Raw genomic sequence first — 27263 nt, forward strand, 5'->3', positions numbered from 1 at the left:
GACATGGGAGACCCAGCACCCTCCCTGTTGCCTGTTGGCAGTTTTTTTGTTCCGTGTGTTTCACCGGCTGTTGTTGTAGACAGAGGTTCCGGTTATTCCGAGTTTTACTCTATCTCTACTTATGGGTGGATGTCCTCCTTCAGCTTTTGCACTGAACTGGGTAGATTGTCATCCAGGGGGTGTATATAGCCCGGAGGGAGGAGCTACACGTTTGAGTGTAGTACTTTGTGTGTCCTCCGGAGGCAGAAGCTATACACCCATGGTTTGGGTCTCCCATGTCGGAACTATAAGAAAAAGAATTTACGGTAAGTAACAAAATTCTCTTTTTTTAGCATTCTCAAAACTTTTGGCCATGACTGTACTATGGTTTGTTAGTGCACACATAAAGGGGTTCACTGAAAAATGTGATTTAATAGCATACTTTTACATATTAAACATTTTTCTAAATACCTTTTTATTAAGCAAAAAATGTGTGCGTTATCTAGTGCACTCTGTCATGATTTTAACGGGAACCTGTCAGGTGCAATATGCACTCGGAACCACGAGCAGTTCTGGTGCATATTGCTAATCCCTGCCTAACTGTCCCTGTATCTAGCTAGTAGCATAGATAAAGAGATCTTTAGAAAAAGTATTTCTAAAGATCTTTTACCATATGCTAATGAGCTCGGGGACTAAGGGTATGTGCGCACGTTGCTTTTTACCTGCTTTTTACCTGCTTTTTTGCTGCTTTTTCTTCTGCGCTGTTTAATGCCAAAATGGATGTGTTCTTCTATTCAAGCAAAGTCTATGGGAATTTGGGTTTCTTGTTCACACTATGTTGTTCAAAATGCTGCCTTTTTGAGGCAGAACTTTGGTCAAAAACTCAGCTTTTCAAAGAAGCAACATGTCAATTGTTTTTGCCATTTGGGTTTTGCACTGCAAAGCTGAGTTTTTGACCAAAGTTCTGCCACAAAAAGGCAGCATTTTGAACAACATAGTGTGAACAAGAAACCCAAATTCCCATAGACTTTGCTTGAATAGAAGAACACATCCATTTCTTTGTCGCTCCTAATTGGGAGACCCAGACAATTGGGTGTATAGCTACTGCCTCCGGAGGCCACACAAAGTATTACACTAAAAAGTGTAAGGCCCCTCCCCTTCTGGCTATACACCCCCCCGTGGGATCACGGGCTCCTCAGTTTTATGCTTTGTGCGAAGGAGGTCAGACATCCACGCATAGCTCCACTGTTTAGTCAGCAGCAGCTGCTGACTATGTCGGATGGAAGAAAAGAGGGCCCATACTAGGGCCCCCAGCATGCTCCCTTCTCACCCCACTTTCTGTCGGAGGTGTTTGTTAAGGTTGAGGTACCCATTGCGGGTACGGAGGCTGGAGCCCACATGCTGATTCCTTCCCCATCCCCATTAGGGCTCTGGGTGAAGTGGGACTTTACCGGTCTCCAGGCACTGAGACCGTGCTCCTTCCACAGCCCCCGGAGAATCGGCTGGATATGGAACGGAGTATCGTCAGGGACAGGGCCCTGCTTCGTTAAGGTACTCTGTGTCCCCGGGCATACCGCGCGCACACCGCAGCATGCTGGGCGTGTTAGTGCGCCGGGGACATCAGCGCTGCTGCGCTTGTGCCATTCCTCACTACAGCGCTGCTGAGTGAGTAGACTTAGTACGAACGGCCGCGCCGGCCGCTGGGGTCAGTTTTCACTGCGACGCGGCTGGGACTTGTGGTGCGCCGGGGACTTCCGCGCTAGCCGTGCATGTATGACGGCCGCGCTTATTACTACAGTCCCCGGCTTTTGCGGCCTAGTTCGTTTCGTTCCCGCCCCCAGACCTGCCAGTCAGGGGGAGGGCGGGACGCTGTACAGACCATCAGCGCTGAGGGCTGGAGTCTGCTTTACATACTCCAGCCCTCACACTGGGCACAGTGCGACGCCAGTTTCCCGCACTTTGTTTGTGGCACGCCCACGGTCCGCCCCTCCTCACAGGACGCCGGCAGCCATTCCTGTCTGCACGCTGAGCTGGAGAGGGGAGACTGGGAGACCCAGACACGGGATTCTGCGACCTCACACCCGCTTTTCAGCGGGCGGTAAGCAGCCCTCAAGGGCTCACCCCCACTTGTGCCGAAGTGTACTTTGTATTTTTGTGCTTGCATGCTATACATTACACTGTACGGTCGCTGGTGACTCTCTGCTATATACCCTCCTAGGTTACTCAAGGCAGACAACAGCATGTCGTCCGCAAAAAGCAAACGTGCCAAGGCACAGACTTTATATGCTGCTTGTACCGCATGTGGGGCTGCTCTACCGGCAGGTTCCACTGACCCCCATTGTGTGCAGAGCTCGGCCCCTGTGGCACTTGCTCAGCCGGGGCCGCTGCTAGAGGTGACCCAGGGAGAACCACCTGTGAATGCTGTCCAGGTGACAGGGACGGAGTTTGCAGTTTTTGCTGACAGATTGTCTATGACTATGTCTAAAATTCTTGAAACATTGCAGTCTAGACCAGTAACTCAGACCATGGGCACTGTTGAATCATTGCTCCCTGGTCCCCCTCAGCTGGAACTCTCCCGAGCTCAGGAGGTGTCGCATGCACCCCAGGGTCACGACTCTGACTCGGACGACAGTCCCAGACGGCCTAAGCGGGCTCGCTATGAGCGGCCCTCAACTTCATCACACTGGTCAGGGTCCCACCTGGACGACTCTCTGTGTGATGAGGCGGATGTGGCTGATCAGGATTCTGATCCTGGGACCGTTCTCAATCTGGATACACCTGATGGTGACGCCATAGTGAATGATCTTATAGCGTCCATCAATAGAATGTTAGATATTTCTCCACCAGCTCCTCCTGCGGAGGAGTCAGCCTCACAGCAGGAGAAATTCCATTTCAGGTATCCCAAGCGTAAATTGAGCACTTTTCTGGACCACTCTGACTTTAGGGTACCTTCACACTTAGCGATGCAGCAGCGATCCGACCAGCGATCTGACCTGGTCAGGATCGCTGCTGCATCGCTACATGGTCGCTGGTGAGCTGTCAAACAGGCAGATCTCACCAGCGACCAGTGAACAGCCCCCAGCCAGCAGCGACGTGCAAGCGACGCTGCGCTTGCACGGAGCCGCCGTCTGGAAGCTGCGGAGACTGGTAACTAAGGTAAACATCGGGTATGGTTACCCGATGTTTACATTAGTTACCAGTGTGAGCAGGGAGCCGCGCACACTGAGCGCTGGCTCCTTGCTCTCCTAGCTACAGTACACATTGGGTTAATTAACCCGATGTGTAATGCAGCTACATGTGCAGAGAGCAGGGAGCCGCGCACACTGCTTAGCGCTGGCTCCTTGCTCTCCTAGCTGCTGTACACATCGTGTTAATTAACCCGATGTGTACAGCAGCTACATGTGCAGAGAGCCGGAGCCGGCAGCACAGGCAGCGTGAGAGCTGCAGAGGCTGGTAACTAAGGTAAATATCGGGTAACCACCTTGGTTACCCGATGTTTATCTTGGATACAGCTTACCTCAGCTGTCAGACGCCGGCTCCTGCTCCCTGCTCGCTTCATTTGTCGCTCTCTTGCTGTCACACACAGCGATCTGTGTGTCACAGCAGGAGAGCGGCTTTGAAGAAAACGAACCAGGGCTGTGTGTAACGATCAGCGATCTCGCAGCAGGGGCCAGATCGCTGCTCAGTGTCACACACAGCGAGATCGCTAATGAGGTCACTGCTGCGTCACAAAAAGCGTGACTCAGCAGCGATCTCGGCAGCGAGCTCGCTGTGTGTGAAGCACCCCTTAGAGACGCTATCCAGAAACACCACGCTTATCCAGATAAGCGTTTCTCCAAACGGCTTAAAGATACACGATATCCTTTTCCCCCTGACGTGGTCAAGGGCTGGACCCAGTGTCCCAAGGTGGACCCTCCAATCTCCAGGCTTGCAGCTAGATCCTTAGTTGCAGTGGAAGATGGGGCGGCACTTAAAGATGCCACTGACACAGATGGAGCTCTGGTTGAAATCCATCTATGAAGCTATTGGAGCGTCGTTGGCGCCAGCATTCGCAGCCGTATGGGCACTCCAAGCTATTTCAGCTGGGCTTACACAGGTCGACACGGTCACACGTACATCTGCTCCGCAGGTGGCGCCCTTGACCTCTCAAATGTCTGCATTCGCGTCTTACGCGATTAATGCTGTCCTAGACTCTATGAGGCGTACGGCAGTGGCGTCTGCCAACTCCGTGGTTTTACGTAGAGCCTTGTGGTTGAGAGAATGGAAGGCAGATTCTGCTTCCAAGAAGTTTGCCTTTTTCTCGTGACCGACTGTTTGGTGAGCGTTTGGATGAAATCATTAAACACTCCAAGGGTAAGGATTCATCCTTACCTCAACCCAGACAAAACAAACCCCAACTGAGGAGGGGACAGTCTGGTTTTCGGTCCTTTCGAGGCTCAGGCAGGTCCCAATTCTCCTCGTCCAAAAGGACTCAAAAGGATCAGAGGGGCTCAGATTCTTGGCGGACTCAATCACGACCAAAAAAGACAGCCGGAAGAACCGTTACCAAGACGGCTTCCTCATGACTTTCAGCCTCCTCTCTCCGCATCCTCGGTCGGTGGCAGGCTCTCCCGCTTTGGCGACATTTGGCTGTCACAGGTCAAAGACCGTTGGGTGAGAGACATTCTGTCTCACGGGTACAGGATAGAGTTCAGTTCTCGTCCTCCAACTCGCTTCTTCAGAACTTCTCCACCTCCCGACCGAGCAGATGCTCTTCTGCAAGCGGTGTCCGCCCTAAAGGCGGAAGGAGTGGTGACTCCCGTTCCTCTTCAGGAACGAGGTCGCGGTTTTTACTCCAATTTGTTTGTGGTGCCAAAGAAGGACGGGTCGTTCCGTCCCGTCCTGGATCTAAAGCTGCTCAACAAACACGTGAAAACCAGGCGGTTCCGGATGGAATCCCTCCGCTCCGTCATCGCCTCAATGTCTCAAGGAGATTTCCTAGCATCAATAGACATCAAGGATGCTTATCTCCACGTGCCGATTGCGCCAGAGCATCAGCGTTTTCTACGCTTCGTTGTAGGAAGCGAACACCTGCAGTTCGTAGCTCTACCTTTCGGGCTGGCGACAGCCCCTCGGGTCTTTACCAAGGTTATGGCAGCAGTAGTGGCACTCCTGCACTCGCAAGGTCACTCTGTGATTCCGCATTTGGACGATCTACTTATCAAGGCACCCTCTCAAGAGGCATGCCAGCACAGCCTGAACGTGGCACTGAAGACTCTCCAGGGTTTCGGGTGGATTATCAACTTTTCAAAGTCAAATCTAACCCCGACCCAATCACTAACATATCTTGGCATGGAGTTTCATACTCTCTCAGCGATAGTGAAACTTCCACTGGACAAACAGTGTTCACTACAGACAGGGGTGCAATCTCTCCTTCAGGGCCAGTCGCACCCCTTGAGGCGCCTCATGCACTTCCTAGGGAAGATGGTAGCAGCAATGGAAGCAGTTCCTTTCGCGCAGTTTCATCTGCGTCCACTTCAATGGGACATTCTCCGCCAATGGGACGGGAAGTCGACATCCCTCGACAGGGATGTCTCCCTCTCTGACAGCCAAGGACTCTCTCCGGTGGTGGCTTCTTCCCACCTCATTGTCGAAAGGAAAGTCGTTCCTACCCCCATCCTGGGCGGTGGTCACGACAGACGCGAGCCTGTCAGGGTGGGGAGCAGTGTTTCTCCACCACAGGGCTCACGGTACGTGGACTCGGAAAGAGTCCACCCTTCAAATCAATGTTCTGGAAATCAGAGCAGTCTATCTTGCCCTACAAGCCTTCCAGCAGTGGCTAGCAGGCAAGCAGATCCGAATTCAGTCGGACAACTCCACAGCGGTGGCATACATCAACCACCAAGGGGGAACACGCAGTCGGCAGGCCTTCCAGGAAGTCCGGCGGATTCTGACGTGGGTGGAAGACACGGCATCCACCATATCCGCAGTTCACATACCAGGCGTGGAAAACTGGGAAGCAGACTTTCTCAGTCGCCAGGGCATGGACGCAGGGGAATGGTCCCTTCACCCGGACGTGTTTCAGGAGATCTGTCGCCGCTGGGGGATGCCGGACGTCGACCTGATGGCGTCACGGCACAACAACAAGGTCCCGGTTTTCATGGCGCGATCCCACGATTACCGAGCTCTGGCGGCAGACGCCCTAGTTCAGGATTGGTCGCAGTTCAGGCTACCTTATGTGTTCCCACCTCTGGCGTTGTTGCCCAGGGTGCTGCGCAAGATCAGGGCCGACTGCCGCCGCGCCATCCTCGTCGCTCCAGACTGCTGAATTCTGCGGCCCTGAACCTGACTGTGTGGCCATTGAGTCCTGGATCCTAGCGGCCTCAGGTTTATCTCATGAAGTGGTTGCCACCATGAGACAGGCTAGGAAACCATCCTCCACCAAGATCTACCACAGGACGTGGAAGATATTCTTATCTTGGTGCTCTGCTCAGGGAGTTTCTCCCTGGCCGTTTGCATTGCCTATTTTTCTTTCCTTCCTGCAGTCTGGGTTGGAAAAAGGTTTGTCGCTCGGCTCCCTTAAAGGTCAAGTCTCCGCGCTATCCGTATTTTTTCAGAAGCGCCTAGCGCGACTTCCTCAGGTACGCACGTTCCTGCAAAGGGTTTGTCATATCGTCCCCCCTTACAAGCGGCCGTTGGAGCCCTGGGATCTGAACAAAGTCCTAATTGCTCTCCAGAAGCCGCCTTTCGAGCCTTTGAAGGATGTTTCCCTTTCTCGTCTTTCACAGAAAGTGGCCTTTCTAGTGGCGGACACGTCTCTTCGGAGAGTGTCCGAGCTGGCGGCGTTATCATGCAGATCTCCCTTCCTAGTATTTCACCAGGACAAGGTAGTTCTGCGTCCAATTCCAGAATTTCTTCCTAAGGTGGTATCCTCCTTTCATTTCAACCAGGATATCACTTTACCGTCTTTGTGTCCGCATCCAGTTCACCAATTTGAAAAAGGTTTGCATTTATTGGATCTGGTGAGAGCACTCAGGATCTACATTTCCCGCACGGCGCCCCTGCGCCGCTCGGATGCACTCTTTATCCTTGTCGCTGGTCAGCGTAAGGGGTCGCAAGCTTCCAAATCCACCCTGGCGCGGTGGATCAAGGAACCAATTCTTCACACCTACCGTTCTGCTGGGCTTCCGATTCCATCAGGACTGAAGGCCCATTCTACCAGAGCCGTGGGTGCGTCCTGGGCATTACGGCACCAGGCTACGGCTCAGCAGGTGTGCCAGGCGGCTACCTGGTCGAGTCTGCACACTTTTACCAAGCATTATCAGGTGCATACCTACGCTTCGGCGGATGCCAGCCTAGGTAGACAAGTCCTTCAGGCGGCGGTGGCCCACCTGTAGGAAAGGGCTGTTTGACGGCCCTATCACGAGATATTCTTTTACCCACCCAGGGACTGCTTTTGGACGTCCCAATTGTCTGGGTCTCCCAATTAGGAGCGACAAAGAAGAAGGGAATTTTGTTTACTTACCGTAAATTCCTTTTCTTCTAGCTCCAATTGGGAGACCCAGCACCCGCCCTGTTTTCTTAGGGATTTTGTTTTTTCGGGTGCACATGTTGTTCATGTTGAAGAGTTCAGTTCTCCGATGTTGTTCCTCGGATTGAATTTGTCTTTAAAACAGTTATTGGCTTTCCTCCTTCTTGCTTTTGCACTAAAACTGAGGAGCCCATGATCCCACGGGGGGGTGTATAGCCAGAAGGGGAGGGGCCTTACACTTTTTAGTGTAATACTTTGTGTGGCCTCCGGAGGCAGTAGCTATACACCCAATTGTCTGGGTCTCCCAATTGGAGCTAGAAGAAAAGGAATTTACGGTAAGTAAACAAAATTCCCTTCTTTGGCATTAAACAGCGCAGAAGAAAAAGCAGCAAAAAAGCAGGTAAAAAGCAACGTGCGCACATACCCTAATTCCCTGGATGTTAGTTCCCTTGCCAGTCGCCCGTTAGTATGCCCCTGTGGGTGTGCTAACATGCTAATGAATGTGCTGCGTCACAGGATGATCTCACTCACCTCTCTGCCGCCATCGCGTCCGTCGGGGGATTTCGGCTCAGTGTGCATGACCCCGCAGTTTGGGGCACTATGAAGCCGGGTGTACACATCCTGGCTTCAAACTGAAGTAGTGCGCATGACCGAAACTCCGGGATCATGGGCACTGAGCCGAAATCCAGCGTCGGACGCAATGGCAGCGGAGAGGTGAGTGAGATCATCCTGTGACGCTGCACATTCATTACTATGTTAGTACGCACCTGTTAGTGCTAACATGCTAATGGAGCCGACTACCAAGGGAAACTAACGCCCAGAAGACTAGTCCCCTCGCTCATTAGCATATGATAAGATCTTTAGAAATACTTTTCTAAAGATCTGTTTATCTATTCTATTAGATGCAGGGATTAGCAATATGCACCCAGAACTGCTCGTGGTTCTGACTGCATTGGGGACCAGACAAGTTCCCTTTAAAGGTGGCAACTTCTATCCAGCAGGACCACTGGTCATAGGATGGGTGCACACTGATTTATGGCAGTTTCCATCTTAAAAATTCTGACAGTACACTAGATAAAGCATACCATTTTGAAAAATAAAGGTATGTAGAAAAAAAATGAATATTTAAATATGTATTATTTAATTCTTGTAGAACCTTTTTAAGGTATTGCTTGACATTTTTCTCTTTGTATAAGGTGGATGTAACTGAAGATGACAGCGATAGCGACAGTGATGATGATGACGATGACGTCCATGTCACTATAGGAGATATTAAAACCGGTGCTCCTCAGTATGGGTAGGTAGATACTACTTGTCACCTCTAGAAAACCAATTTACCTGCAGATATGGAGCATTTTGCATTTAAGTAACATTTTAAACGTGTAGCCCTTACTAGAGCAGTGGCTGCAGGGAGAAAATGAAGTTTTATTCTCCTTCTAGCTGCTCTCTTCCAGTCATCAGACCAGTGCAGGAATGTGGTAATTACCTCTCAGTATACAGTGAGACCACTGTAATTCCTCCCTGGCCCTTTTACAGCTTTGCACACACACTCTACATGCACACACACACACATGCACACACTGCAGTTCAGGCTTTAAGTCAATGTGCCAAGAAGGGCTTTCAACATGATCACTGTGTAGTGAGCGATGACAGTACCTACTTCCTGATGATTGGAAGTCAGCGGCTGCAGGGAGAATAGAAGTTCATTTTCTCTTTGTGGTCGCTGCTTTACGAAGTTGGGTACATGCAATTTACCTGTGTATTATACCTATATCTGCAGGTAAGTAGCTTTTCTGGAGGATCCCTATCAAACTAGCTAAGACTTCTAAACAATTCAAATTCTTAACATGTAGATATTTACTATTTTAGCAGCTACGGGACAACCCCAGTTAACCTGAACATTAAAGCTGGAGGTAGAATCTATGGAGCTGCTGGTGAGTTCTGAAGTCATGTCTCCTTCACTGTACAGTATCTGGCTCTGCAGTTGTACTGCGTGTCCCTAGCGCTCCACAATACGGGCTCTCACTGCTGTGCGAATACATAATATACCGTAGGGTTGCTGTATTTCTTCATCGTTCCTTATGGGAGACCCAGACCATCGGTGTATAGCTACTGCCTCCGGAGGACACACAAAGTTACTACACTCAAACGTGTAGCTCCTCCCTCCGGCTATATACACCCCCTGGATGACAATCTAACCAGTTCAATGCTTTGTGTTCAGGAGGTCACACACACACATGCATTCTCTGATTTTTCATTTTTAAGATTTTTGATTTCAAAGATATGGAAGAAAAGCGGGTCCAATCTGGACTCCCGGCATGTCCCTTCTCACCCCACTGTGTCGGCGGTGCTGTTAAGGTTGACTTTACAAGGCTGGAGCCTTACATGCCATGCTCCTTCGCCATCCCATGGGCTCTGGCTTGAAGTGGGAGCCATCACGGTTCTTTCTGCCTTGCAGAAGACCGGTCTCCATCCGCAGCCCTGTCTGGTTCCTGTCGGACGGAGCGTTTAACAGCCCCTCTCCCAGGGACTTGGCCCTGCGCCTCAAAGCTAAGTATTGAGATGCTTTTCAGGGGTCCCGGGTACATTTATTGTGGGGAGAGTGTGTTTTGTTACTTTGTTGTGATTTCCTGCCGGTTCTCTGGGTTTTTCCTGAGAATCGCGCCGACGGTGCCTGCTCGTCGGCCGCATGTAAAAATCTAGGCCCCGGCTTCAGTTGCGGCCTAGTTTCGTTTTCAGCTTCCCCTGCATGATTCATGCAGGGGAAAAGTGTGGCGCCGCCCACCGGCCGTTCAGCAGAGGGGAGGACACTCCTCTCTGAGGAGATGTTTCCCTCCCCTGTATCTCTCCTTGGCCCTCCGTTTTCCCGCTCCTGGGCTAATCCCCGCCCCCCCCTCCTCACTCCAGCGCCATTTTATCAGCGTCTTCACACTGATCGGCGCTGGCTGCTGCAGCTCTGCATCCTGGAAGGCAGACGCTTCACTGGGGGTCCGAGCTGTGGAATCCGGAGGGCACACACAGGGGTCATTCGGTCTGGTAAGCCACAACCTCTGGTTGTGGGCTTTTATTATACACTCTCAGGGGTCATTCTACAGGAGTGTATTATTATTATTACTGCAGAGCCTCCACCTCAGCAGCATGTCTGTCACTAGGAGCAAGAAGACTGCTAAGCTGTACGCTATATGCACTGCATGTCAGCTCATTCTGCCAGAACCGAGCACATACCCTCATTGTGATGCCTGCTCTAACATGGTGGTGCCTCAGCCTGGAGCCTCCTCAGGGGTCCCTCCGGCTGCTCCGGCACCGGTGGCTGAACCCCCGGCTTGGGTAGCATCGTTTTCTAAGGCTATCTCACAGTCCTTTGCCGACTCCATGGGACAGCTGTCCCGGACTCTGTTGTCTATGCATCAGCCCCCTTCTCAGGGCGCCTCTGCTGCTCCGAGCTCTGCAGAGCTCTCAGAGCAGGTGTTAGGACCCCGTCCTCCTAAACGGAGACGCAGGGACCCTTCTCCTTCCTCGTCCCACTCTGATTCACAAGCTGAGGTGCAAGGCGAGGAGGATACCTTTACTGTGGGCTCAGACGCTACCTCTATGTACCCCATTGATTTATCTGAGGGTGATGCGGATGTTAGTGACTTGATTGCATCCATTAACTCCGTACTGAACCTCAATCCGCCAGTGTCAGAGGAACAAGCCTCTCTGGTAGAAATACACCAGTTTACCTCTCCTAAGAGAGCTAGGAGTACGTTTTTTAACCACTCCAGTTTTCAGACCACTGTTACCAAGCCCAGGGCCTGTCCTGACAAACGCTTTCCAAAGCGTAGTTCTGATGACCGTTTTCCCTTTCCACCAGAGGTGGTTAAGGAGTGGGCTCAGTCCCCAAAGGTGGACCCTCCGGTGTCGAGAATCTCAGCCCGGACAGTCGTATCTGTGGCCGATGGCACCTCTCTTAAAGATCCCACTGACCGCCAGGTTGACCTTCTGGCCAAATCTGTATATGAGGCGGCAGGAGCCTCGTTCTCCCCGTCGTTTGCAGCAGTGTGGGCTCTTAAGGCAGTCTCTGCCTCTCTGGCGGAAATACATTCCCTCGCCAGGGACTCTATGCCCGAGATGGTTGCCTTGACCTCCCAGGCGTCGGCTTTTTCATCCTACGCCATGTCTGCCATTCTGGAGGCTTCTCACCGCACGGCGGTGGCTTCCGCTAATTCTCTCGCGATCCGCAGGATCTTGTGGCTTCGAGAGTGGAAAGCAGACGCTTCTTCTAAGAAGTTTCTTGCTGGGCTCCCCTTTGCTGGGTCCCGGCTGTTCAGTGAACAACTGGATGAAATTATTAAGGACGCTACTGGCGGGAAGAGTACTTCCCTGCCTCAAACTAAAACCAGAAGACCTGTCCAGGGCAGGAACCAGTCGAGGTTTCGTTCCTTTCATTCCTCTAACTGGTCATCCTCTAAGCCCTCAGCTTCGTCCACTACCTCAGCCAAGGATCGTAAATCCAACTGGCGCGCGAAACCGCGTCCTCAGAAGAACGGAGGAGCCGCTGCCACTAAGGCAGCCTCCTCTTGACTATCTGGCGGCGCCAGCAACGTCCTTGGTCGGTGGCAGGCTCTCCCGCTTTGGCGACGTGTGGTTTCAACACGTCTCCGATCAGTGGGTGCGGGATATCATCTCCCACGGCTACAGGATAGAATTTTCTTCCAGCCCGCCAAACAGATTTTTTCTGTCCACTCCCCCCTGCTCCAAGGCCGCCGCCTTCTCTCAGGCCGTGGCATCCTTGCAGGCCAACGGAGTAATTGTTCCGGTTCCCGCCCGGGAACGGTTCAGAGGTTTCTACTCAAACCTCTTCCTAGTCCCCAAGAAGGACGGTTCCTTCCGGCCCATCCTGGACCTCAAGCTTCTCAACAAGCATGTTCAGGTGCGGCGCTTTCGCATGGAATCTCTGAGATCGGTCATTGCCTCAATGACCCAAGGAGATTTTCTAGCATCCATCGACATCAGAGATGCCTATCTGCATGTGCCTTTTGCGGTTTCACACCAGCGTTGGCTACGCTTTGCAATCGGAGAGGAACATTTCCAATTCGTGGCTCTCCCCTTCGGGTTAGCCACAGCCCCTCGGGTATTCACCAAGGTCATGGCAGCAGTGGTTGCGGTCCTGCATCTCCAGGGGTTGGCAGTGATTCCTTACCTGGACGACCTTCTAGTCAAGGCTTCATCCAGTGCAGACTGCCAGCGGAGTGTTTCGCTCACCCTCGCCACGCTTGTTCAATTCGGGTGGCTTGTCAATCTGCCCAAGTCCACTCTGACCCCGACCCAGGAACTTACGTACTTAGGGATGCAATTCGAGACTCTGCCGGCACTTGTGAAGCTGCCCTTAGTCAAACAGCAGTCCCTTCATCTGGCGGTGCGCTCTCTGTTGAAGCCCCGCCGTCATTCCATCAGGCACCTCATGCAGGTGCTGGGTCAGATGGTGGCGTCAATGGAAGCGGTTCCCTTTGCCCAGTTCCATCTGCGTCCTCTGCAGCTGGACATTCTCCGCTGTTGGGACAAGCGGACCTCTTCCTTGCACAGGCTAGTGGCTCTGTCGCCGCAGACCAGGAGCTCTCTTCAGTGGTGGCTTCGGCCCCTCTCTCTGTCACAGGGACGCTGGGGGGCAGTATTTCTCCACCACCGAGCACAGGGCACTTGGACTCCGTCCGAATCAGCCCTCTCGATCAATGTGCTGGAAATCAGGGCTGTTCTTCTAGCTCTCGTGGCCTTTCACCACCTGTTGGCGGGCAAGCACATTCGAGTCCAGTCAGACAACGCGACAGCGGTTGCCTACATCAATCACCAAGGCGGGACTCGCAGCCGCCTGGCAATGTTGGAAGTTCAACCAGGGCTGTGGAGTCGGTAAGCCAAACCTTCGACTCCGACTCCGACTCCTCAAATTCTCTTGCACCGACTCCGACTCCGACTCCTACATATATTGCTTATAGTTAGGTGAAAAATTTATTGTAGTACATGAATATGTGTATGTGAACATCAGACATTTAATAATTTTTATGATACAATAATCAAGATATTTGGATAGAACATAAAATATATTTATTGGAATACAACTTTAGAACACAAAAAACTGTAATAAATTGTAAATATGTAATACACTATGTAATATACAGTAGATTACATATATATCTTGTGTGTGTATATACACTGTATATATATATATATATTACATATTTACAATTTATTAGTTTTTTGTGTTCTAAAGTTGTATTCCAATAAATATTTTATGTTCTATCCAAATATCTTGATTATTGTATCATAAAAACAATTAAATGTCTGATGTTCACATTGTACTACAATAAATTTTTCACTTAAATATAAGCATTATACTAAATGTTATTATTTAGTAAAATATTCAGCACATTCTGCATTGCACTCCTGTCCCCAATTTATTATATATTTTAGGAGTCGGAGTCGGTGCATTTTATACCGACTCCGACTCCGACTCCACCAAAATGAGCTCCGACTCCGACTCCGACTCCACGACTCCGACTCCGACTCCACAGCCCTGAGTTCAACGAATCCTTCAGTGGACGGAGGACTCAAAGTCCACCATATCCGCGGTCCACATCCCAGGCGTAGAAAACTGGGAGGCCGATTATCTCAGCCGTCAAACCGTGGACAGCGGCGAGTGGGCCCTTCATCTGGCAGTGTTCAGATCAATCTGCCGCAAGTGGGGCACTCCGGAAGTGGATCTAATGGCATCCCGGCACAACAACAAGGTTCCGGTTTACGTGGCTCGCTCCCACGATCCTCAGGCCTTCGCAGCGGACGCGCTGGTTCAAGATTGGTCCCAGTTCCGTCTGGCCTATGTGTTTCCCCCTCTAGCTCTCTTGCCCAGGGTTCTGCGCAAGATCAGAATGGAGGGCCGTCGGGTCATAATCATTGCTCCGGACTGGCCCAGGCGAGCTTGGTACCCAGATCTGCTCCGTCTGTCCGTAGAAATGCCGTGGCATCTCCCGGACCGCCCAGACCTTCTCTCTCAAGGTCCGTTCTTCCGCCAGAATTCTGCGGCTCTCAGATTGACAGCGTGGCTCTTGAGTCCTGGATCCTGACTGCTTCAGGCATTCCTTCCGAGGTCATCTCCACTATGACTCAGGCTCTGAAGTCTTCCTCGGCCAAGATTTACCACAGGGCTTGGAAGATTTTCCTGTCCTGGTGTCGCTCTTCCGGCCATGCTCCTTGGCCGTTCTCCTTGCCGACCATCCTGTCTTTTCTTCAGTCCGGTCTGCAGCTAGGACTGTCCCTCAATTCCCTCAAGGGACAGGTGTCGGCTCTGTCGGTATTATTCCAGCGGCGTATCGCCCGACTGGCTCAGGTGCGCACCTTCATGCAGGGCGCACCTCACATCATTCCTCCTTACCGGCGGCCTTTGGATCCTTGGGATCTTAATCTGGTCCTCACGGCTTTACAGAAACCCCCCTTTGAGCCTCTTAGGGAGGTTCCCTTGTTTAGACTTTCACAGAAAGTGGTCTTTCTGGTGGCCATAACTTCTCTCAGGAGAGTCTCTGATTTGGCTGCGCTCTCTTCGGAGTCACCTTTTATGGTTTTTCACCAAGACAAGGTGGTTCTCCGTCCGACTCCGGACTTTCTCCCTAAGGTGGTATCTCCTTTCCACCTTAACCAGGACATTTCATTGCCTTCCCTTTGTCCGGCCCCTGTGCATCGCTTTGAGAAGGCGTTGCATACCTTGGATTTGGTGCGGGCGCTCCGAATCTATGTGTCACGCACCGCCGCTTTTAGGCGGTGCACCTCACTTTTTGTACTAACCACTGGTCAGCGCAAGGGTCTCTCGGCTTCTAAGCCGACCCTAGCTCGTTGGATTAGGTCGGCCATCTCCGATGCCTACCAGCATTCTCAGGTGCCCCCACCGCCAGGCATTAAGGCGCACTCGACCAGAGCTGTCGGTGCCTCCTGGGCTTTCAGGCACCAGGCTACGGCTCAGCAGGTTTGTCAGGCTGCCACTTGGTCTAGTCTGCACACCTTTTCGAAGCACTACCAAGTGCATGCTGATGCTTCGGCAGATGCGAGCTTGGGCAGACGCATCCTTCAGGCAGCTGTCGCCCACTTGTGAAGATAGGTTTTGGTTATTTCTTCAGCGCTCTATTGGGAGACCCAGACGATTGGGGTATAGCTACTGCCCTCTGGAGGCCACACAAAGCACTACATCAAAAGTGCAAGGCCCCTCCCCCTCTGGCTATACCCCCCCCCGTGATATCACGGGTTCTCCAGTTTTAGCTTTGTGTGCGAAGGAGGTCAGACATTCCATGCATAGCTCCACAGATTTTAGTCAGCAGTAGCTGCTGACTATTTCGGATGGAAGAAAAGAGGACACATATAGTGTCCCCAGCATGCTCCCTTCTCACCCCTGGATGGTGTTGTAAGGTTGAGGTACCTATTGCTGGTACAGGGCTGGAGCCTGACATGCTGTTTTCCTTCCACATCCCCTTGTAGGGCTCTGTGGAAGTGGGATCCTGCCGGCCTCTCAGCTCTGACGCCGGGCTCCATCCACAGACCCATTAGAACCTGATGGATTCGGAGCAGGAGTACGATCAGGGACAGGCCCTGCATCATACAGGTACTCTGTGTCCCCGGCAGGCACAGACACACTCCGGGCTGGCTGGGTGTTGTAGTGCGCCGGGGACCGCAACGTTGGAGTTAGTGTCCCTACAGATTACTGGGGGATTTTTTGTGTATGGGAACGCAGCGCCGACCCCCTCTGGACCGGGCGGCGCTGCTGTGACTTGTGGTGCGCCGGGGATCCGCCGTCCGCGCTTTTACGGCGGCGGCGGTTATAAATTGAGTCCCCGGCTTTTTGGGCCTAGGACGCCGGCAGCTCCGATTCGTTCCCGCCCCCACCCTGTCATTCAGGGTAGGGGAGAGACGCTGTTCGCTAGCAGCGACGAGGGCTGGAGCCTGATTTACATGCTCCAGCCCTCACACTAGGCACAGAGGGAAGCAGGCTTCCCGCTCTTAGCCAGGAACGCCCAGGGCCCGCCCCCCTTCCTCTCAGGACGCCGGCAGCCATTACATGCAGTCTGGCTGGAGGAAGGACGCAAGGCTCTGGGAGACCTGGACTAGGGGCTATCTGGCGACCACACACCCGCTTTTTAAGCGGGCGGTAAGCGATTTTTCTGTGCTGGTCCCTCTAGTGCCTCACGGTGTATTGGTGTACTGTGTACAGATATATAGATATTGTTTTTCTTGCACTGTGAGGTCGCTTCTGGCTGCTCTCCCAGATCACTCTGTGGAAGCAGCAACATGCCATCCTCAAAACGCAAGGCTGCCAAGGCCAGGGCTGTGTGTACTGCGTGTGCTGCATGTGGGGCTAATCTACCAGCAGGCTCCCATTGTGTGCAATGCTCCGACCCGGTGCTGCTTCGCCAGCCGGAGTCAGGAGAGGTAGTGACCCAGGCTGAGACGCTTGTAAGTTCTGCCCCGGTGACAGGGACAGACTTTGCAGTTTTTGCTGATAATATGTCTCTGTCTATGGCAAAAATCCTTGAAACCTTGCAATCTATGCATGGGGCTCAGTCTTTGGGCACGGCGAGGCCTCTGTCCTCAGGTCCCCCTCACTTGGAATTAATCCAGCCCACAGGGGGGTCCCCGGCTTCACAGGCCGAGGATTATGACTCAGATGATAGCCCCAGCCACCCTAAGCGAGCTCGCTGGGAAAGACCCTCGACGTCATCACATTGCTCAGGGTCTCAGCGCAATCAGTCTCCCGGTGATGTGTCTGATGAGAGTGATCAGGAATCCATTCCTGGAACCCCTCTCAACCTGGATACCCCTGATGGGGACGCCATGGTAATCGACCTTATCTCAGCCATCAATAGGCTGTTGGATATTTCTCCCCCAGCCCCTTCAGCAGAAGAGGCAGCGGCAGAGCAGGAGAAGTTTCGTTTCCTTTATCCCAAGCGTAAATTGAGTGCTTTCTTGGATCACTCTGACTTCAGAGAATCAATCCAGAAGCACGACGCTCACCCAGAAAGGCGTTTCTCTAAACGATCTAAAGATACGCGTTTCCCTTTCCCCCCTGAGGTGGTCAAGCGCTGGACACAGTGTCCAAAGGTAGACCCCCCGATTTCCAAACTCGCAGCTAGGTCCATAGTTGCAGTGGAGGATGGCGCTTCACTTAAAGATGCCAATGACAGACAGATGGACCTTTGGTTAAAATCTGTCTATGAAGCTATCGGCGCGTCGTTTGCTCCGGCATTCGCAGCCGTATGGGCACTCCAGGCTATTTCAGCTGGCTTAGCAAAAGTGGATGCTATCATACATCCAGCAGTGCCGCAAGTGGCGCATCTTACCACGCAGATGTCGGCGTTTGCGTCTTACGCTATCAATGCGGTCCTAGAATCTACCAGTCGCACCTCAATGGCGTCCGCCAATTCGGTAGTTTTGCGCAGAGCCTTGTGGTTAAAGGACTGGAAAGCAGATGCTGGTTCCAAAAAATGTTTAACCAGTTTGCCTTTATCTAGAGATAGACTGTTTGGCGAGCCATTGGCTGATATCATTAAGCAGTCCAAGGGTAAAGACTCCTCTTTACCACAACCCAGAACAACCAAACCTCAGCAGAAAAAGTGGCAGCAGAGGTTTCAGTCCTTTCGAGGTTCGGGCAAGACACCATTTACCTCGTCCAAAGGGACTCAGAGGACGCAAAGAAACTCAGATTCGTGGCGGGCGCACACGCGCCCCAAGAAAGCAAATGGAGGTACCGCTTCCAAAGCGGCTACCTCATGACTTCCAGCCCCCTCCCTCCGCATCGCCGGTCGGGGGCAGGCTCTCCCGCTTTTCCGGCATTTGGATGTCACAGGTCAAAGACCGGTGGGTGACGGACATTTTGTCTCGCGGGTACAGAATCGAGTTCAATTCTCGTCCTCCAGCTCGGTTCTTCAGAACCTCCCCACATCCAGACCGAGCAGATGCTCTGCTGCAGGCGGTGGACTCCCTAAGAGCGGAAGGAGTGGTGATCCCAGTCCCTCCTCAGGAACAAGGGCAAGGGTTTTACTCCAATCTCTTTGTGGTTCCAAAAAAGGACGGCTCGTTCCGTCCTGTTCTGGACCTAAAACGGCTCAACAAACATGTGCACGCCAGGAAGTTCCGGATGGAAACCCTGCGTTCTGTCATTGCCTCAATGTCCAGAGGAGACTTCCTTGCCTCAATAGACATCAAAGATGCTTATCTCCACGTGCCAATTGCTACAGAACATCAACGTTTTCTACGTTTTGTGATAGAAGACGACCATTTTCAGTTCGTAGCTCTGCCATTTGGTCTGGCGACAGCCCCACGGGTCTTCACCAAGGTCATGGCGGCGGTGGTAGCAGTCTTGCACTCTCAGGGACACTCGGTGATCCCTTACCTAGACGATTTATTGGTCAAAGCTCCCTCTCAAGAGGCATGTCAGCACAGCCTGAATGCTACGCTGGAGACCCTACAGTCTTTCGGATGGATCATCAACTTTCCAAAGTCGATCCTATCACCGACTCAATCACTAACGTATCTTGGCATGGAGTTTCATACTCTAGCAGCGATAGTGAAGCTCCCGCTGAACAAGCAGCGGTCACTACAGACAGGGGTGCAATCTCTTCTGCAGGGCCAGTTGCATCCCTTGCGGCGCCTCATGCATTTCCTAGGGAAGATGGTGGCAGCCATGGAAGCAGTTCCCTTTGCGCAATTTCATCTGCGCCCACTTCAATGGGACATTCTCCGCCAATGGGACGGGAAGTCAACGTCACTGGACAGGAAAGTCTCGCTTTCCCAGACGGCCAAGGACTCCCTACAATGGTGGCTCCTTCCCACCTCATTGTCTCAGGGAAGATCCTTCCTGCCCCCATCCTGGGCAGTAGTCACGACAGATGCGAGTCTGTCAGGGTGGGGAGCGGTATTTCTCCACCACAGGGCTCAGGGGACGTGGACTCCGCAGGAGTCCACCCTTCAGATCAATGTTCTGGAGATCAGAGCAGTGTATCTTGCTCTACTGGCCTTCCAACAGTGGCTGGAAGGGAAGCAGATCCGAATCCAATCGGACAACTCCACAGCGGTGGCATACATCAACCACCAAGGAGGGACGCGCAGTCGGCAAGCCTTCCAAGAAGTCCGGCGCATTCTAATGTGGGTGGAGGACACAGCATCCACCATATCCGCGGTTCACATCCCAGGCGTAGAAAACTGGGAAGCAGACTTCCTCAGTCGCCAGGGCATGGACGCAGGGGAATGGTCCCTTCACCCGGACGTGTTTCAGGAAATCTGTCGCCGCTGGGGAGTGCCGGACGTCGACCTAATGGCATCCCGGCACAACAACAAGGTCCCGGCATTCATGGCGAGGTCGCGCGATCAAAGAGCTCTGGCGGCAGACGCCTTGGTTCAAGATTGGTCGCAGTTTCAGCTCCCATACGTGTTTCCGCCTCTGGCGCTCTTGCCCAGAGTGCTACGCAAGATCAGATCCGAGTGCAGCCGCATCATACTCGTCGCTCCAGACTGGCCGAGGAGGTCGTGGTATCCGGATCTGTGGCATCTCACGATCGGTCGACCGTGGTCACTGCCAGACCGACCAGACTTACTGTCCCAAGGGCCGTTTTTCCATCAGAATTCTGCGGCCCTGAACCTGACTGTGTGGCCATTGAGTCCTGGATCCTAGCATCTGCAGGATTATCTCAAGGAGTCGTTGCCACAATGAGACAAGCTAGAAAGTCGAATTCGGCTAAGATCTACCACAGAACGTGGAAGATTTTCTTATCCTGGTGCTCTGCTCAGGGAGTGTCTCCCTGGCCATTTGCATTGCCCAAGTTTCTTTCCTTCCTGCAATCGGGGTTAGAAAAGGGCTTGTCGCTCAGCTCCCTTAAAGGGCAAGTTTCGGCACTATCCGTGTTTTTTCAGAAGCGTCTAGCACGTCTTCCTAAGGTGCGCACGTTCCTGCAGGGGGTCTGTCATATTGTGCCCCCGTACAGGCGGCCGTTAGATCCATGGGATCTGAACAGGGTATTAGTTGCTCTCCAGAAGCCGCCTTTCGAGCCTCTGAAGGAAGTTTCCTTTTCTCGCCTGTCACAGAAAGTGGCGTTTCTTGTTGCGATCACATCGCTTCGGCGAGTGTCGGAGCTGGCAGCTCTGTCATCCAAGGCTCCCTTCCTGGTGTTCCACCAGGACAAGGTAGTGCTGCGCCCCATTCCGGAGTTTCTCCCTAAGGTCGTATCCTCGTTTCATCTTAATCAGGATATATCCTTGCCTTCCTTTTGTCCTCATCCGGTTCACCGGTATGAAAAGGACTTACGTTTGCTAGATCTGGTGAGAGCACTCAGAATCTACATTTCCCGCACGGCGCCCATGCGCCGTGCCGATGCACTTTTTGTCCTTGTCGCTGGTCCGCGCAAGGGGTTGCAGGCTTCTAAAGCCACCCTGGCTCGATGGATCAAAGAACCAATTCTAGAGGCCTACCGTTCTGCGGGGCTTCCGGTTCCTTCAGGGCTAAAAGCCCACTCAACCAGAGCCGTGGGTGCGTCCTGGGCATTTCGTCACCAGGCTTCGGCTCAACAGGTGTGCCAGGCAGCTACCTGGTCCAGTCTGCACACTTTCACCAAGCATTATCAGGTGCATACCTATGCTTCGGCGGATGCCAGCTTAGGTAGAAGAGTCCTGCAGGCGGCAGTGACACCCCCGTAGGGGAGGGCTGTTTTGCAGCTCTAACATGAGGTATTTCTTTACCCACCCAGGGACAGCTTTTGGACGTCCCAATCGTCTGGGTCTCCCAATAGAGCGCTGAAGAAGAAGGGAATTTTGTTACTTACCGTAAATTCCTTTTCTTCTAGCTCTTATTGGGAGACCCAGCACCCGCCCTGTTGTCCCTCGGGATGTTTTTTTGTTGTTTGCGGGTACACATGTTGTTCATGTTGAACGGTTTTTCAGTTCTCCGATGTTATTCGGAGTTAATTTGTTTAAACCAGTTATTGGCTTCCTCCTTCTTGCTTTGGCACTAAAACTGGAGAACCCGTGATATCACGGGGGGGGTATAGCCAGAGGGGGAGGGGCCTTGCACTTTTGATGTAGTGCTTTGTGTGGCCTCCAGAGGGCAGTAGCTATACCCCAATCGTCTGGGTCTCCCAATAAGAGCTAGAAGAAAAGGAATTTACGGTAAGTAACAAAATTCCCTTCTTCCCACCCATGGACTGCTTTGAGACGTCCCATGGTCTGGGTCTCCCATAAGGAACGATGAAGAAAAAGAGAATTTTGTTTACTTAACGTAAATTCTTTTTCTTATAGTTCCGACATGGGAGACCCAGCACCCTCCCTGTTGCCTGTTGGCAGTTCTTGTTCCGTGTGTTTCACCGGCTGTTGTTGTAGACAGAGGTTCCGGTTTTTCCGAGTTTTACTCTATCTCTACTTATGGGTGGATGTCCTCCTTCAGCTTTTGCACTGAACTGGTTAGATTGTCATCCAGGGGGTGTATATAGCCCGGAGGGAGGAGCTACACGTTTGAGTGTAGTACTTTGTGTGTCCTCCGGAGGCAGTAGCTATACACCCATGGTCTGGGTCTCCCATGTCGGAACTATAAGAAAAAGAATTTACGGTAAGTAAACAAAATTCTCTTTTTTATTATTAGTCTAAAATCTCCTTGGATTCAATTAGGGAAGTTTATCAAAACTGGAACACAATCCCCCCCCGATATAGATCAGTCGCCCATGTAATGGTGCCAATGGGCGGCACAGTGGCTCAGTGGTTAGCACAGTTGCTTTGCACCTCTGGGGTCCTGGGTTCAAATCCCACCAAGGACACCATCTGCAGGGAGGTTTAGTTCTCTCTCCATGTTTGTTTGGGTTTCTTCCAGGTTTTCTGTTTTTTTCCCACACTTTTAAGACATAGTGATTGGGGATCATAATCTACATTCCCCATGGGGACAGAGATGATCACATCTGTAAAGTGCTGTGGAATTAATAACTCTATCTAAGTGATGGACAGTAAATAAAGAAAAATGGTCAGGCTGATACTACTTTTCCTTAGGGCTTCTGAAGAATATTTGAGATATCTGGAGGCAACTTTTCTTTCCAAATTTTAAGAACTCTTCCAAGATTATGTAGATAGAATGTAAGGACAAAGATTATGGCTTGAGGATTGCACTTCACGTATATATTAAAATATGTATATTAAATATAATCTAAAAGCTTTCATACACCTTCGATGACCATTGTGAGGTGCTCTGTACCTATTTTGCTTACACTGCTGCCCCTTGCATACAATTCAGAAGTCTTAAGTAATTGACAATTTTATTATTGCAGGAGGAAAAGTTAAAGGGGTGGATCTGGACGCTCCCGGCAGTATTAATGGAGTGCCTCTGGTGGAGGTGGACCTGGATTCATTTGAAGACAAACCGTGGAGAAAGCCAGGTAATTTTCTTGACCACATCTAGGGTTTCTCAGACTGCTAATGACATTGCTATGATCTGTAGCCTCTGCAAAGTCTGAATTCTAGAACTAATATATTTGCCACTTGAGAAAATGATTGTATTCACGAACGCTTATTTTCATCCTTCTCTAACCTGTAGGTGCTGATCTCTCAGACTATTTCAATTATGGTTTCAATGAAGATACCTGGAAAGCCTACTGTGAAAAGCAGAAGAGACTTCGGATGGGCTTGGAAGCGCTTCCCGTCTCATCAACAACAAATAAAATTACCGTATGTTGAGAGAAATTTACGCAATTCTACCTGATATTAAATGGGCATTTAGGCAACAAACACTTACGGCAGATCTAGCCCTATGATTGTGTGGAGGTGGTCTGAGCTATAGCTTGGTTGTTTAAACGTAATAAGAATATCTGTGTATGTAAATAATCAAAATATAGATGTAGTTGCATAATTATCTGTCTATGTAGCAATCTCATAGACCCATAATATGATTCTAAGCTGTATAGTCATGAAGGGGTTACCAAGGATAAGTGAACAGATGTACGAACAATGAACAAAGCAAGTATTTGTGCTTATCAGTAGTTCCACACAAAGAAGGAATGTGCCATCCATGGGATGAAATGTGGGTACCTACACTCCCCAACCCTCCCTATGCAGCTTCGATGCGTGAGACAAGACAGATTGATACTTTTTTGTACATGTCTGAAGGTTGAAATGTAATACTAAAATCTGGACTATAGAATATACGGATTTCAGATGCAAGCCTGAGCTCAGAGAACATGTCTTGTGTGGTCATTGTCTGATTCATTAATATCGGCACTGATATACAGCTAATACGGCACCGTCTCTGGATACCCTGTATGAAGATACCATTAGCTATCTTTACCCAAAATCTCTACCTTGATAGTTGGAGCTCTACCAATAAGCAGGTTAGGGAAATGATCCGGTGCTGCTTCTCTGAAATTGGACCAAATTTAGAAAAGAATGTCTAACTCCTATCCATTACTTACAGACTTGGCAAATGTTCTCTTTACAGCTGGTCTGCTATGCTATTTACATAAAGTGCATTGGGTCGGTATGTGTGCCCTCTGCTGTGTCCTATATCCCATCAGCTTTTAGGCCAGGCTCCAAAGGCTTTTGTGGAGGCAACAGTGTTCACATGCAGCTCAAGTGCAAATGTTTTTCTAATACTTTTTTTGGCTTCAGTGCTGTACTGAAAGACATGGGACTCCTGTTATTCCTATTGGTGGGGAGCCTATGGGGTATATACTGTAGGGATACATAAATGTTTGTTGCACAAATACCCTTGTAGATTATAAGTATATATGTATGTGTATATATATATATATATATATATATATATATATATATATATATATATATATATATATATATATATATATATATATTGTTATTTCTATTACCCTTGTAAAGGCACTTAGGCTATGTGCCCACGGGACAAAGTACCCGCGGCTATATCCACAGGTACGGCCGCAGGTTTCCCGCAGCAGCTCCCTGGAATCCGCAGCTATCCATTGGTGCGAGATTCCAGCGAAATATTTGCGGTAAACCTGCGGACATTCGTGCAACTTACCTGCGGAAGTCCCGGCCTGTATCTCCATAGAGCTATTTCCGCAGGAATAATTTACATGCAGTTACGTGCAGCTGCGGGACATCAGCAGCATTTTCCGCAGTCGCACTGTTTTTTTTTATAATTTCGGTCACATTTGTTCCATATCTCATTTTATGAATAGGTGCAACAGGGCCGAACTGGCAATCCCGAAAAAGATGCCGTCTTACAGAACACCAAACAAGACTTCACGTCACCAACGTCTCTATTTAAGTCTAGTGCTCCACCTCCAAGGTAAGATGTCTCTCAAGTGTGGAAGACAGTTCCCACCTAAAAGTTAAAGATAAAGATAGATGGTTTGTATTTTAGAATTTGAATTGACCTTTCCATTTATCTTAAGCTGTTTCCCTTAATGATATCTCACATTATCTGCCTTGCCTGTTAATACCATAACATTAGCTTTGATTTCCAATATTATAAAAAACTATAAATGGACTCAAACCCCTTTAAACCCTTCACAACCTAGGACGTAACTATATGTCCTAAATCATGAAGGGGTAATCACCGCCGGCTGCTGCAGTGAGCCGGTGGTGATCCCCACACGTCTGATGAGACGTGTGCCTCGCAGGCACAGGTGGATCCGTGATCCACCCGTGCCTGGTAACCCCTTAGATCGCGCTGTCAAAATGTGACAGCGCGATTTTAATGGCTGCGATGGTGAGCCAATGGTTGCAATGGTAGTGACGGGTCATGTGATGACTCTTGTCACTATCATGAATATTTTTACAATCAACAGAGTAGTGGCTCTAACAGGATTACAGCATTTCTGTTGATCAGAGCTGTGTTGCTCTGATCAACAGAAATAAATGAGCGATCAGACTGCTGTTCCTTGTAGTCCCCTAGAGGGACTAGTAAAATAAAAAAAACTGAAAAAAACAAGTTCAATTCACGACCCATTGAAAATTAAAGTGTTAAAAATACACACATATTTGGTATCGCCGCTTTCAGAAATGCTCGATCTATCAAAATAAAATATCAGTTAATCTGATCTGTAAACGGCGTAGCTGCAAACAAATTCCAAACTCTAAAATTACGGGGGGGGGCGGGTTTGGCAGTCGCAAATTTTGCGCAAAATTTGCAACAGGCAATCAAAACATAGCATCAGCGCAAAAATTGTACCGTTAAAAACGTCAGCTCAAGACGCAAAAATGAGCCATCACTGAGCCCCATAGCCCGAATAATAAGAACACTATGGGTCACGGAAAAAGGCGCAAAAAGTGCACCACTTTTTTGGGGACAAAATTTAAATTGGATTTCTACCTAAATTTGTGTTGGTGTTCTTGTGAAAGTGGAACTACTTTGGTGGTAATTCAGCTAGTGCACCTTTTACTAAGGTACTTCCTTAATTATAATATGTATTCATTTCTTATCTTTACAGTAGGAAGCTGTCGGGCACAATTGATGTCATCGGACAAACAACTACAATCACTCGTGTGGAAGGCCGTCGACGAGGCGCTAATGAAAGCAATATTCAGGTATATGTTTATATGACGATTGCAGCCTATCACCACACTTAAGATGATGGTACCCCTGCAGATTTGGACATCCTTTTCAATCGATATTTCTTTAATATATTGTTCTACCTTTTAAAGAAAGGAAAAAAAAAAAATTTTACAAGAAATTTTTAACATTGTCCCTTTCTTTATCGTTCCTATGGGAGACCCAGACATTGGGTGTATAGCTTCTGCCTCCGGAGGACACACAAAGTACTACACTCAAAAGTGTAGCTCCTCCCTCTGAGCTTATACACCCCCTGGAGAACCAGATCTAGCCAGTTTATCGCTTTGTGTTCAGGAGGCATACATCCACACATGCATTCTCATCTGATTTTTCATTTTTGGAAATAGTTTGAAGAAAAGCGGGTCCAAGCCTGGACCCCCGGCATGTCCCTTCTCACCCCACTGTGTCGGCGGTGCTGTTAAGGTTGATTCCAAGGCTGGAGCCTTACATGCCGTGCTCCTTCACCACCCCTCCTGGGCTCTGGCTTGAAGTGGGAGCCAGCACGGTTCTCCATACTTGGCAGGAGACCGGTCTCCATCCGCAGCCCTTCAGGATCCTGCTGGACCGGAGCACTCATCCCCAGGGACTTGGAACCCTGCGTCTCAGCAAGTTAAGTACCTGAGACGTTTATATATTGGGGGTCCCTGTACTTTATTGTTGTGGGAGAGTGTGCTGAGTGAGTTTTATGACATTTCCGGCGGGTTCTCTGGCTGTCGCCTGAGAACCACGCCGATGGTGCCTGCGCGCCGGCCGCACCGCTCAAATTTAGGCCCCGGCTTCGCCGGAGGCCTACTTTCGGTTTCACTGCCCTCGCATGTCATTCATGCAGAGGGACAGCGCGGCTCCGCCCAGTGGCCGTTCTGCACAGGGGAGGGACACTCCTCACTGGGTACATGTCTCCTCCCCTGTAAGTCTCTATGGCCCTCCAGATCCCGCTCTGAGTGAGTCCCGCCCCCTCTCTTCGCTCCGGCGGCCATTTTCTCAGCGTTCTTCCCTGCGATCAGCGCTGGCTGCAGCATCCCTGCTGAGGTGCTTGGGGGTCCGGGCTTCGGGATCTGGAGGGCACACAACACCGCTCCAGCGGTCTGGTAAGCCACAACCTCTGGTTGTGGACCTTCTGTATATACTCTCTGGGGGTCACTCTGGTAAGAGCCCCCACTTCAGCAGCATGTCTCACACGAGGAGCAAGGCTCCAAAGCTGTATTC

The 27263-nt window shown here is 50.6% G+C and overlaps 1 protein-coding gene across 4 annotated transcripts in view; it reads left to right on the forward strand.

The window, feature by feature from the left end:
* The window catches only part of FIP1L1 (factor interacting with PAPOLA and CPSF1), a 165248-nt gene that overhangs the window by 14954 nt on the left and 123031 nt on the right, over window positions 1-27263 (forward strand). For 3 of the 4 annotated variants that reach the window (XM_075347041.1, XM_075347042.1, XM_075347044.1), the window contains exons 4-9: window positions 8686-8786; window positions 9359-9423; window positions 22801-22908; window positions 23067-23197; window positions 24682-24791; window positions 25936-26032. In XM_075347041.1, the coding sequence (XP_075203156.1) occupies window positions 8686-8786; window positions 9359-9423; window positions 22801-22908; window positions 23067-23197; window positions 24682-24791; window positions 25936-26032 (612 nt within the window). The remainder of the gene's footprint in view (window positions 1-8685; window positions 8787-9358; window positions 9424-22800; window positions 22909-23066; window positions 23198-24681; window positions 24792-25935; window positions 26033-27263) is intronic. The other variant, XM_075347043.1, reaches the window with a different exon arrangement.

Source organism: Anomaloglossus baeobatrachus, chromosome 1 (assembly GCF_048569485.1).
Source record: "Anomaloglossus baeobatrachus isolate aAnoBae1 chromosome 1, aAnoBae1.hap1, whole genome shotgun sequence".
Lineage (NCBI taxonomy): Eukaryota > Metazoa > Chordata > Amphibia > Anura > Aromobatidae > Anomaloglossus > Anomaloglossus baeobatrachus.